Raw genomic sequence first — 12988 nt, forward strand, 5'->3', positions numbered from 1 at the left:
CATCGGAATGGGTCAACCTGTTCCTTGTTATCTGTGAGGAGTGTACAGGTATGCAAATGTTCTGATATCTGGTGTCCAGTACCTTTTAGGTATGTCTCTTTTCACAGCATCAGCCCTTTTCTTGCCAGCTTCTGTGAGCAGGGCCTGCCTCTGGCTCACAGCTTAACTTTGCTTAATGTTAGCAAAGTCTTGACCATTACTTTAGTTCAAGCCTTAGGCCTCATACTGGGCCTCTGATAAGGGTTTATCTCTCAGGGCCTCCTCTTACTACAGGGGCTCCCTGACAGCCTTTCTGCCCCACCGCACTCATATTGCCCTATGGTAATGCTGGGGGGCCGGCCAAGGCCCCAATGGGAGGCAACTGCGTGGTGAGTCGGAGGCTGAGCCTGCTCACTGTGGGGCTGCATGGGGCTCTCAGGAAGGGGGAGAGAGACCCCGCTAGCGACTTGACCCTGGGGAGTGATGGCGGAGCCCAAGCTCTGGGGCTTCTACCTAAAGAACCACCGGGCTGAGGGCAAGGGCTGTAACTCTCTGGCCTTCGGGGGGCTCAATAAGTCCTCCTACAAGCTGGGGTGCAGGTGAGGGGTTGGGGGTGCTTTTTAAACCCCCCAGGCTGGAGGTGAGGGTTTGGGAGGCTCTATAACCCCTCCTACAAGCTGAGGTGCAGGTGAGGGGTTGCAGGGGCTCTATAACAATCACTCCCAGGCAAAATGAGACATGGACTTACATTCACTCTGTACTGAATTGCAGCCACTTCTGGGGTGAAGGGCAGTAGCTGCATAACAACACACAGCAACACTGCACAGGGATTGCCTGCCCAGCACTGAAATGCAGATACCTCTGGGGTGGAGCGCAGCAGCAGTGTAGTAACACAGCGACACTATACAGGGATCACTCACCTGGCACTGAAATGCAGACATCTCTGGCTGGAGCACAGCTGATGTGTCACAGCACTCAGCAACACTACACAGGGATCACTCACCCAGCCTGAAATGATGCCACCTCTGGGGTAGGAAAGCAGCAGCTGCTGAGCAGCCAAAGAGCGACACTACTCACAGTTTAGAGCAGGGTGTGAAGAAGACTCTCACTTCCATTTGAAAGCTCTGGGGGAGTTTACAGAAACAGAACATGCTGTTAACCGGAGCTGAACAGCAGCCAGGGCACAATAGCTTGGGTCTGCACTGCGGGTAACCAGACAACGGCTCTGCCATGAGGGATTTGCTCTGATTGATGGAAGGTGGGATGGGGCAGGGAGCCAGTCAAGCCTGGGGAACAGATTCCTTCTGCAGGAGGCTTTGCTCCAGGATCCTGGAGCCCAGGCTCTATGGCCATTAATTACCGCACCACCCAGCTGGAAGGGAAGGGCTGGGGCAGGTCTCTGCGCTCCACATGTCACAGGCGGACAAGGCAGAAGGAACCATTTCACAGACGGTTCTCAGCCAGGGTTACGTGTGCCCTGGGGGCGTGCAGAGGTCTTCCAGGGGAACATCCACAGGCTACAGAAGAAGCGTTAGCGAAGTCAGTACAAACTGACATTTCCTACAGACAGTGACTGGTTTATACTGCTGGGGGTGTTTTGTTATAGGATTATAGTCTGTTAAAACATGTGTCTATTAGATTCAATGTGTAGTTTGTAAAGCTAGAGCAGCAATCCAAGATGGAGTCTGAGCTGCCATCTTGTGGCACCATCTTGTTGTTTACTGGATCCAACCAGTTTTTTCCCTCCATTGGCCGCTCCAAGGACAAAGTTACCTCAGGCTGTTTCCCACCCTTGCTGGGACTGTACCATATTCTCCCGCCACTAAAGGCAGGAGGGGACTGAGCTCCCTGCGAGTGGCGCAGTCCGTCCCAGTGACTGTGCCTGGCTCCGGCCTGCCCAGCACCGTCTGGTGGCAGTGAGGAGCGAGGGACGGAGAGATCCCAGCGAACCCGCTGCTCTTCCTGGTACAGCCGGGGCCTGGCTGGGGGGGGGGGCGAGGAGCCTGGCTGGGGGGGGGCTGGGGGGAGGGGGGGCGAGGAGCCTGGCTGGGGGGGGGCTGGGTGGAGGTGGAGGTGGGGGGACACAGCTGAGGGGGGCACTGGTTGGAAGGGGGACTTGCAGCTGCCGGGGGGGGCCCTGACCGGAGTGGGCTGAGGCCGCACTACCCCAACTCAGTTCTCTCTTTAACCCTGCCCGAGGCCCCCGCGCCCCACGTGACCAGGTGGGGGTTCAGTGGGGACCTGCATGGACCTGTCGCCAGGCACCTGCCATGGGTGCCCAGGCCCGGCCCCCGCAGCGCCAGAAGTCGGAGGCTGCAGAGTTCGGCCATCATCAGCCTTGCAGACATCGACCCACCAGCACCCCAGTTGCTTCATACTGAAATCAGTCACTGGGGGGGCTGGACCCATCCCTCAGTGACACTAGGGGGGCTGGGCCCATCCGTCTGTGAGGGGTCACAGACACTGCCCAGAGCACGGCAGGGAGAGGCCAGGGCGCGCACAAGGGCAGGAGCAGAACCCAGAAGTCCAGCCCTGCCCCACGCATAGCTGAATCCCACTTCCCCCCACAGGGCTCCAGCGAACGTGACAGGAGGCAAAGATGGCCCCATCCGGGTTGAAGGCGGTGGTGCGTGAGAGTAAGTGCGGAGCCGGGGGCTATGAGTCCGGTCGGGGGCAGGGTCTAGTCGGGTGTGGGTCTGGGGGGGGCAGGGCCCAGTTGGGGAGGATTAGGAGTCAGTCGGAGCAGAGAGCTCCCCCCATCACCTGCTTGTCACACAGCAGAAATGGAAGGAGGGTGTCTGCCCCACCCCCAACGGCTGCCACCTCTCACAGGAGCTGCACCTTGGGGGGACGTCTCTTTCCATGGGTTGACTCCCACCAGGGCCAGTGGAAGGATATTTTGTGCCCTAGGCGAAACATCCATCTTGCGTCCCTACCTCTCCCCAACGACCACCTCTGAAAACTAGTAATCTTAGTGTTATAAACAGCCTGTCAGAACGGGTAACGGCTGCGTGCGAGGAGAAAAATGACGTCATAGCCACTTTGTACCATAGTGAAGCAGTACACTTCTGCCCGGCCCCATCGCAGAGCTGGCCTAGGCTATAGCTGTAATGTAGGAGAGAACAAGTTAAAGCCTGACACTCGATCAGCATGGCCTCTGCTGCCTTGTGCATGCTGGACTTTGAGGTGTTAGTTGTTTGGGGTTTTTTTTGAATAAGTTATCTGCTTTGCTTTTATGTATAGTATACATTAAGACACTATGAATAACAACATTTAATAATGTCCTGCAGTCCATCATACATTGTCTATTGGAGTAAAAGCAGAGCAAGGAAGAGAGACTGATTTGTAGTCTGGTTGCCACTGTCCAGCAGGCTGTAAATGTGGAGTCTCAGTGTATCTATTGGGTTTCCAGGAAGTGGGTAGCCAAAGCCCACCCACTGCTAAAGGATCCTCCCCCAGCCTAAGGGGAGGACCCACAGGACCACAGAACCCACTGATTATGCAGGACAACTAATAAAAGAACAGGGACAGGAGTGAGGTCAAAGGGTCATAAGAAGGGAACCTAACAGGGACACCAAACAGAGAATCCCGGACAGCACCCACTGATCCTCGAAGGTGTCAAGGGAGCCAGCGGACACTGCCCAAAGGAACTCCACCCAGATTCGTGAACGGACCATGGAGCGGAAACAAGCCCCACAGTCACCGGAGTCTCCATCGGCCAACCTCCACTCCCTGGTCGTGTAGATGGCCTTTTTAGCCAGGGCGAGGAGGAGGTTGACCAGGAGGTCCCGGGACTTTGTGGGGCCACGGATGTGTTAGTCCTTGTCTTCTTGCAACACCCTGACCTGCTGTGAGGGCTGCATTACTGCAGAAGCCCAGGCCACTGCTGAATCTCCAGCCCAGGCTTCAGTGGACGGGGCCTGTGGCTAAATCCAGACCACAGACCTGGGGTTTAAAAGGCTAGGGCTGGGCCAGGGCACCATGAGGCTGAAGAGCAGCAGGTCTGGGGGGCTCTCCAGGTCCTCGGCCACCAGCATGTTGGGGGTGAGGGCAGTGAGCACGAACTGATTCACCTTGGCCACTAGCAGCGCCGCGAAGCCCAGGGAGGGGGTCGTGTTCACTGCGCCACCCTGCAGCTGCACCACCACCTGAAAGTACTCCCGCTCCATGCCGCCCAGAAGCTCCACCCTTATGGGGACAGAGTCGCAACTGGGCCAGGGCTCTGCTGCAGTGTGATGGCAGCGGATCCCACATTTGTGGGGGAGCCCAGTGCTAGGGTGGCAGGGGGTGTGGGTGGGTGAGTGGAAGAGAGAGCCAAGTGCTGGGGTGGCAGGGAGTGCAGGTGTGGGGGCACTTGTGGGCGGGGGGGAGCTCAGGGTTCTGGGGGGGCAGCCAAATATTTTTTGCTTGTGGCGGCAAAAAACCTAGAGCCGGCCCTGTCTCTTGCTGCACAGGGACAGATCCTTAGTTCAGCTGCACTCGTATCTCGCCTGACAAAAAGGAAAGGTGATCAGAGCCATGGCCCATCTAGCCTGCCACCCCACCACGGTCGCTGACTGGGGGCTCTGCTAGGAGCACATCGCTAGCTGGCCTGAAAGCAGCCTCTGAGCCACTTCCCTGAGGGGTCTTTCCACCAGCCAGTGGGTCCTGGCTCAGGGCACAGCCATCCTGTCCGAACCCCACCACTAATCCCCGTCTCTTTCCCTCACAGAGATCCTCAGCGTTGTCTTTCGCAGCATAAAGAAGGAAGGAGAGTTGAAGGTAAGCAGGCCGGGCCTGCTGCCCTTGTGTCCCCCTGGGGATATGCTGTATCCATATATTGTGCTCCTCCCCCTCCAGCCTCTTGGGATTCATTAGGAACCTGAGGTTTTCCAGGCTGGATCAGATCCCTGCTCTGTCTAGCCCATCATCCATCCCCAGCTAGGCTTGGGTATGTCTGCCTTCCCGCTGCGCTGGATCAGACCCAGCTTGTCCAGCTAGCCCTATATCTCTCCCCTGACACACCGGATCAGACCACTGGGTCCAGCGAGCCAGCCTGGGTGGGAGGAGGAACAGGAGAGCGCCAAGCATGGGGGCAGTATGCACCATTGGGCAGGCAGGTTATTGAGCCCCCGGCATGGAGTGGGCTGGGGTGTGTGGAGCAGTGGGCTAGGCCGGTGCGGCAGAGGGAGCACAGGGGACTAGCTTTCCCAGTGGCTGGATCTGGTGCAGCGGGATGCTGGGCTGCACAGAGCAATGGGTTCATTTGGCACGGCAGGAAGGCGGTGGAGATGTTGGGCCGATGGCCTTCAGGGCTTTCCTAGGGAAACACAGAGATTCCCCTTGTTCCATTTCTCTGTGCCCTGCTCCTGGTTCTGTCCGAGGGCTGGGGAGCGGGTATGTGGTGGATCAGAGCAGGGCACTGGGAGCTAAGACGCCTGGGTTCTGTCCTTGCCTCTTGCACTCACCCTGTCACCTGGGGGAAGAGGCTGATCTCCTCCAGTCTAGGAGGATGGAACCATTCCGAATGGCCGGGTGTCCCAGATTTGTCTCCGTCTCCTACATCTCATACCAGCCACTCTGCTCGGAGCTGCTCTCCTTGTCACTCCTCACGCAGTCCTTAGCACGGTCAGCTCAGCCATGTGCAGGCTTGGTAATGGCCCTGCTGCTCTGCTGTGGAAGGGCTGGGCCAGGAGCCGTCGGCTCTGCTGTTAGTAGTCGCTCTGCTCCCTTGGCTGTGCCACGGATGATGGGCAGTGCCACGGTGGGCAGTGACTAGCTCATCCGAAGTGGCACGCTCCCCTCTCGCTACCCCAGGTGCTGATCATGGACCACTCGAGCACGCGCATCCTCTCGTCGTGCTGCAAGATGTCCGACATCGTGGATGAAGGCATTGCACGTGAGTGGGCCCTCCCTCCCATCTACTTCCCCTGCCAGGGCTCCCCTCTTCCTTGGACACACCTCACAGTCAGGGAATTGACTTGTCTACATTTGTGTTTGTATCTAGTTTCCCCCCTTTGCAGCCCTGCAGAGGCCCTCCTTGCTATTGGTATCTTCCCAGCCAGGTCCAGTTCCCTTAGCCTGGTGCATTCAGCCCCTGGAACCTCTTCAGCGCTTTTCTCAGACTCCCTTTAACTCCTCGTTGCTCCTCCCCCACACTGCGGGCAGGGTCCTGGCTGGGGAGGGGGAATGCTGGCTCCCTGCTCCAGGGTGGAGGAGCCCTGGGGTTGAGGGGCACAGAGCTGAGCCAGGACTCTAGTGGGGTGCCCCCAGCACAGTACAGAGGGATGTTCCCTCCCTGCTCTGTACTGTGGCAGCATTGCAGCCCTCGGCCCCACATCAAAGCAGCTGCCGCACTGTAGCCTCCAGAACCTCCCAGCCTGCTGCCAGCGAACATCCCTATTCCCCTTGGCTTTCCCTCCCCCCATCCCAGTGGAGAGCAGCTGGGGCGGGTGGCTAGGACACACTGACCTGCGCCCAATGTCTGCTCTCTCCTAGTTGTGGAAGATATTGATAAGTGCCGGGAGCCAATCCCCAGCCTGGAGGCCATCTACCTGCTCAACCCTGTGGAGAAGGTAGGAGCTCGGGCCTGGGGCAGGTGGATGGGGAGCAGGGGAGACCCCGGGGCAGCTCCTCGTGTTACCTGGAGGTGGCGCTGTCCGGGGGGATGCGCAGCACGACGTCAGGATGGGAATGGGGCAGTAGGGGCTGCCCAAGAGGCTGCTTTCCCGGAGCTGGGCTTCATGTTCTTTGCCACTTGAAGCACAGATTTTCCCACAGACCTCTCCGCAGTGCAGTCCCATGGGCGTTGGATGGGATGATGCAGCAGGTGGAGAGAGGCGACCTCAGCTAAGCTGACTAGCTAGTAGGTGTGAAAAATCGGGACAGGTGTTGGAGTGGTAATAGGATCCTATAGAAGAAAAAAACCCAAATATTAGAACTGTTCCTATAAAATCGGGACATCTGGTTACCCTAACCTCAGCTGAGACTCAAAGCAAAGGAGAATCGCTGAGGCAGAGGCTCATGTAGCAGGGGCTATGGTGGAGGAGGCTCCTGCGTCTGCTGCAGGGAGGCGAGTGGAGGGGGATCAGGGGCAGGGGGCACTGGTGGAGCATGGTGAAGCCCAGAACCCACAGGTGCTGCCCGCGGACGGAGCGCTGTAGTAGAGGACTGCGAGCTGGGGCCTGGGGCTCGGGACTGGTGTAACGATGCTGGTTCTGGCAGGACCCAACTGAGAGTGCCAATTCAGGACAAATTGCTTAAAACAGGGCAGTTACAGCCCAAGGCTGGGGGTTTTCCACCTCTAAGGCAAACCAAACCAGACAGACAGAGGACTTTGGTCTTACCCCACTGGCTAACCACAAGTTACACATGGAATTCCCTTAGACACTCCAGTCTCCCAGTATCACCACAAGAGCCACTCTTTATGGGGACAAATGGTTCTGAAAACCAATGCCCTAATAAAAGAAAAAGGGTTCTCCTGATCCCTAAGGACCAAGCCCCAGACCCAGGTCAATATATAAATCAGATCTTACCCACAAATCCTGCTGTTGCCAGTCCTCTAGAATCTATAATCTAAAGGTTTTTTCGTAAAAGGAAAAAGATAGAGATGAGAGCTAGAATTGGTTAAATGGAATCAATTACATACAGTAATGGCAAAGGTCTTAGTTCAGGCTTGTAGCAGTGATAGAATAAACTGCAGGTTCAAATCAAGTCTCTATAGTACAGTACATCCACAGCTAGGATGGGTCATTCTGTCCTTTGTATAGAGCTTCCTTGTACCAAAGTCCCTATGAAGCAGGACTGAAGACAAGATGGAGATGAGGCATCAGCCTTTTATAGGCTTTTCCAGGTGTAAGAACACCTCTTTGTTCTTACTGTGGAAAATTCACAGCAAAATGGAGTCTGGAGTCACATGGGCAAGTCTCTGCATACTTTGCTGAGTCTCAGAGCATATCTGCCTTCTCTCAATAGGTCAGTTGTGTAGCTGATGATCCTTAGTGAGCCATCAAGCAGGGCAGGCAGAGCTAACACCAACTTGTGTGAGGTGTCACCCAGAAGCATAGCAGAAGTTTGAAATACACACAGTCTAGAGCCAATATTCATAACTTCAACTACAAAAATGATACACATACACATCTAGCATAACCATAACCAGCAAACCACAACCTTGTCTTAGACACCCTATTTGACCCCATTTATACAGGATTTGGTTCCACTACAGGACCTTGGTTGCAACCATGTTCTGTATGGTCCCTGTTCAAGTCAATAACGTGACAACTGGGCAGCTAGGTTCTCACCTGTCACAATGGCCGGTCATGGAGTCCGAAGAGCTTCCGAACATCCTGCCTGGCTAGTGGGTGTGGCAAAGCTGCAGATGCCCAGTGTGGTGCCTGGGGAGGGAGCGGGCCCTGATGGCTGCTGCCTGGGATTGCTGTTCGGCCGGCTGTTCCCTGGGCACTGCTCAGAGCCCACTTAGTTCAGCAGCAAGGCCAATGCCAGGTCCCGTCTGTGGCCGAGCACGGACACTTGTGTGCCAGCAAGAGACGTGGCAGGGCCCCGAGACTGTCCTGGGCACATGGGCACATGCCCTTGCTCCAGGTGGAGAGGGAGCCCAGAGACGGGGGTGAAAACCAGCCCAGCTCCTGACTGCATCATGCTGGGCCCTGAGTCGCCAGGGGCTGGGCATGGGCTGGGCCCTTTGGGCAGCAGGGAGGGGCCTCGACTGGTGCTGACAACTCCCTTCCCCCCTTTGCAGTCAGTGCAGGCTCTTATCAGTGACTTCCAGGGCTCCCCCACCAACTACAAGGCAGCTCACGTCTTCTTCATCAGCCGTGAGTATCAGGGGGCAGCGGATCCCCCAGCTTGGAGTCTGGCCAGTGACACACTGGGGGTAGGGGGGTCTCTCTCTGCCAGCAGGCCAGTGCCCCAGCAGGCCAGACCGAACGACCCCACCTATCTCTTCCCCCCCTTTTCCCCCACGGGCCTGCCTCCAGCCAACACGGCTCACAGCGTGCGCCCAGAAAGGCGGCCTCTGGCTATCTTTCCCAGCATGCATTGCTCCATCAGTCCCAACTGAGGTGGGGGCATGGGACACCACCAGAACAAGCAGTGTGTCAGGGTCACATCTGCTTCTCTCCATTACAGCGGCAGGGGGATCCCAAGTCCCCTTTGCTCCTTGTGCATCATCCGGAGTTGTACAATCCGGTCACTTCCCCTTGTGCAGGGGCTGAGGGCGGAGTGTGAGAGGGGCTGCATAGGAGAGATTGTGCCCCCCCTCCTTGTTGCTGATGCTGCAGAAGGCGAGAACCCGGCGTGACTCTGGTTCATGGGGGGCTGGATTCATGGTTGACTCCTGTGTGGCCCCGCTGGCTTGCCCAGGTTTCCCACAGGTGTGCAGCACTATGGCCCTGCTGTGCCCATCCTGGCCCTGTCTGGGGGGGCTGGCACTGTGCTGGGTGTCCTGAGCCCTGTACCTGTCACCCCCACCCACTGCCTTTGCCTTGCAGCCTGTCCTGAACCTCTGTTCAAGGAGCTGAGGAAGTCACGGATCTCCAAGGCCATCAAAACCCTCAAGGAGATCAACCTGGCCTTCCTGCCCTACGAGAGCCAGGTGAGGGGTGGTCCGGCTTTGAAGGAGCCGGACTGCGGGGCGGAGATGGTGACTTATGATACCCCACCCATAGTGTTCAGCATGGCTCGGGGGGTGTGAGGGGAAACCTTTCCTTCTAGGACCCTGGGTTTATTGCCAGGGACTAGTCATCTGCTCACACTCTGTGAGATGTGGAATCTTTGACTTAGATGTATGGGGGAGTAGGGCCCTGCCTCCCTGGCTTCACCTGCTTTTATCGATGGTTTATACCAGGCCTGCAAGACAGCCCAATACTCCACACACCTGCCCTTTGCCCAACTGCCCCATCCCCTCCTTGTGTCGTCAGTGGATTTCCCCCCTCATGCCCCTGAGGGGAAGGGCTGCATTGTCAATCCCAAATGCATGGATGGGGAAACTGAGGCACAGAGCAACATGAGCCTGGTCTACACACAAAACCTTTGTTGATATGGGCTTGTTACGGGGCGTGAGAGAGAAAATCCCCCCTGTAACTGATGCAGCTGTGGTGGCAGAGCCCTGGGTAAATGCCGATATGCTGGCAAAGCAGTCCTTTCGCCACTGTAGCTTATTTCATCTGGGGTGCCAGTGCCAGCTGTGCCAAGAGAAGCTTTGGCTGGTATAAGCTGAGTGTCCGTCAGGAAGATTTGCTGGTTCACCTGTCCTGTTCCAACAGCAAACCCTTCATGGGTCAATACTGTTTTATTGGTGTCCAAGCATGTTTGCCCCAATGGCTCGTTCTGTTCGGCCAGTGAAATAAGCGACAGCAGCAGGCGCGCGTTGATGCTGGGTTTGCCCATGCCTACACTGGGGCTTTCACCAGACTAGAAGCGTGGCCAAGCCCCCTCCCCCAACATTGACTTCTCCAGGGCAGAGACACACCCCTGAGGGCACCTGGGAGTCTGCAGCCCAGTAACGACCTGAAATCGGGGAGTCTTCATGCCAGGCTGGTGCATGAATCTCTGGGCTGCTGTCCCTCTACCACAACAGGAGTGGCTCTGGCAAAGGGATCTCCCTCACTAGGGGCTCGCTATGGTTCCGCCAGGCTGGTCTGGTCCAACAGCGCATCTTAGCGGCGCGGTATGGAGCACAGCTGGCCTGGTTGTCAGCAGTTGGCACCAGGGACTGATCTCTGCTCCCCTCGCCCCCCAGGTGTACTCCCTAGACAGGCCACAGACCTTCTACAACTGGTTCAGCCCCTACCGCTTCTGGGAAAAGAACAAGGAGCTGGAGATGATGGCAGAGCAGATTGCCACGTTGTGTGAAACCCTGGAGGAGTATCCAGCCATCCGCTACCGGAAGTGAGTGTGCCAGGGGAAGGGGTGTGGCGAAGTGGGAATGTTCTTAATGTTTTCTTTGAATACTGCATTGGTGCCTGTGACCCAGCAGGGAGAGGGGAGTATTGACCTGGGAAGGTTGCAGGGGAGTTTTGCTGGGACTGTCTGCACTGGGGATGGGAGACTTTCCTAGAGGCCAGATACCTGCACATGTAACATGAGAACCAGGAGGGGAGTTGGAGCCAGGTGACACCTTTACCCAGGAAATGGACAAACGCTGGAGGAGGAGACGAGGTGGCGGGGGGCTGGGGGAGGGGCTGCCTGGGTGAGATGGCTGGAGGGAGTTTCAATTTGGAGCTGGCTGAGAAAATGGAGGGGAGCCAAGCCCTGGCCTCCCTGGCGCCCCCAAGATGGACCTGACTGAGGGGGTCCTGTTGTCTGTATCTGAAAGACCTGTCTTGGACTGTGTTCCTGTCATCTAAACAAACCTTCTGTTTTACTGGCTGGCTGAGAGTCATGGTGAGTCGCAGGAAGTCGGGGGTGCAGGGCCTTGTCTCCCCCACACTGTGACAAGGGGTACCCAGCCATCTGCTTCAGGAAGTTAGTGTGCCCGGGGGAAGGGGTACCCAGCTATCCCCTATAGGAAGTGAGTGTGCCCAGAGGGAGAAGGGTACCTGGTCATCTCCTACAGGAAGTGCGTGTGCCTCTGCGGGAGGAGAGGTTTCTGACCCACAGGGTTTGTCTTTGTTGCAGGGACGGTGAAGATAACTTCCACGTGGCTCACGCTGTGCTGGCCAAACTCAAGGCACACGAGCCCAGCATGGGAGAGGTGAGTGAGCTGTGCCGGCCATGGGACAGAGCTGAGGGGGGAGCACATGAGAAGTAATTTTGAACCTGCCTGGAGATCCTGGCGGGGTCTAGACTCCCTTGGAGATCCTGAGGGGTTGGCAGAACAATAGCATTCCCTGTGTGGGGACTAATGGCCCTAGCCCTTCTCTAACACTGGCTGTGGACAGATCTCAAAGTGCTCTACAAAAGCCAGTGTCTTCGTCCCCTCTGTACAGATGGGGAAACTGAGGCACCGCCTGGGGAAGTGTGTGCCCAGCATGTCTCTGTTTATAAACAAGGCAGTTTGATCACAGAATTAAGCTTTGCACACGGAGCCTCTTCCACACTTGGACACTCCTGTCTGTGTGTGCGCTCCTACACCCATCCCCATGGTATCAGAACCTCACTAATGAATTCAGCCTCCCAGGGGAGGCAGGATGGCCTGTGTTACAGATGGGAAACTGAGGCATGCAGGGAGTCTGCCAGAGCAGGACTAGAACCCAGCTCTCCTAAGCCTTAGCCACAAGTCAGCCCTGGCTTGTGGGCTCCCCCCAGCTTCTGCCATTCCCATCCCACCCCCAGCAGAGGGGAGCTGCAAACCCACCCTGCCCTGGATTCTCGCACAGGAAACCCAGAGGCTCCTGTCCCCCTAGGAGAAGCAAAGTGATGTAAAATCCAAGGCCTGCCCAGATCTCTCCCTCCTGTTGCTTCTGCTCTTGCTTCCAGCCTTTGCCAAGCTGCTGGGAGACTGTGCACCTGTGACCAACTGGGAATGTTTGTAATATCTTTTATGAAGCCGATGCGTGCCTCAGTTTCCTCTATATGTTGCATGACTTTTCTGGCGGGGCATGGGAGGGAAGGACTCTCAGGGAAGGTAAGAATCATGATGTGTGTAGGGGTGTCACCTCCCTGTCTTGGTGAAATGAAGAGAATCCAACCCAGATCAGCCTGGGAGCCAGAAAGACCGTGCTGGCTCCAACGGCTCCTGGCTGGACACTCCCAGCAGGGAATCGGAGCAGGGCCCCCATCTCGAGAACACAGAGTTGGGAAGGTTTGAGCTGGGGATAAGTGAGGGAAGCTGGGAGCTCTCGCCTGAGAACTGACTAAGGTCAGACCGAGGCCTGGTCTACACGAGGCAATTGGGTCGGTGTAACTGCGTCGCTCGGGGGCGTGAGAAAGGCGGCGTCACTGAAGCGGCGCAGCTGCAGCGGTTTACATGTAGACACAGTGGTGAGCTGGAGCCGGTTCGCGGGAACCAGTTGTTAAATTTAGAGGCCCTTTTAGAACCGGTTGTCCTGTGTGGGAAAACCGGTTCTAA

At 56.8% G+C, this 12988-nt stretch overlaps 1 protein-coding gene and 1 long non-coding RNA gene across 2 annotated transcripts; one reads left to right on the top strand and one right to left on the bottom strand.

The window, feature by feature from the left end:
* Window positions 1–1024: 1024 nt before the first annotated feature.
* Window positions 1025–7598, bottom strand: LOC115640238. Its single transcript, XR_003997853.1, has 4 exons — window positions 7494–7598; window positions 6602–6868; window positions 5427–5819; window positions 1025–1103 (listed from the first exon to the last, which is right to left on the bottom strand). It is a non-coding gene; the product is annotated as an uncharacterized LOC115640238 (long non-coding RNA).
* LOC115640237 (syntaxin-binding protein 2-like) lies at window positions 1093–11818 on the top strand. The gene is made up of 9 exons (XM_030543038.1): window positions 1093–1518; window positions 2550–2615; window positions 4691–4740; window positions 5776–5857; window positions 6457–6533; window positions 8717–8792; window positions 9468–9571; window positions 10718–10866; window positions 11596–11818. Exons 2-9 carry the CDS (start codon window positions 2579–2581, stop codon window positions 11726–11728), a joined length of 708 nt encoding a protein of 235 aa, XP_030398898.1. The 5' UTR covers window positions 1093–1518; window positions 2550–2578; the 3' UTR covers window positions 11729–11818.
* Window positions 11819–12988: the final 1170 nt, after the last annotated feature.

Source organism: Gopherus evgoodei, unplaced genomic scaffold, assembly GCF_007399415.2.
Source record: "Gopherus evgoodei ecotype Sinaloan lineage unplaced genomic scaffold, rGopEvg1_v1.p scaffold_259_arrow_ctg1, whole genome shotgun sequence".
Classification (NCBI taxonomy): Eukaryota; Metazoa; Chordata; order Testudines; family Testudinidae; genus Gopherus; species Gopherus evgoodei.

What these genes read in the sequence shown, in the direction of transcription:
- LOC115640237 (XM_030543038.1), top strand. Translation starts at nt 2,579, where the DNA reads ATGGCCCCATCCGGGTTGAAGGCGGTGGTGCGTGAGA. An exon ending in TCACGTCTTCTTCATCAGCC is followed by an intron (nt 8,793 to 9,467) that starts GTGAGTATCAGG and finishes TTTGCCTTGCAG; the next exon opens with CCTGTCCTGAACCTCTGTTC. An exon ending in TCCTGCCCTACGAGAGCCAG is followed by an intron (nt 9,572 to 10,717) that starts GTGAGGGGTGGT and finishes CTCGCCCCCCAG; the next exon opens with GTGTACTCCCTAGACAGGCC.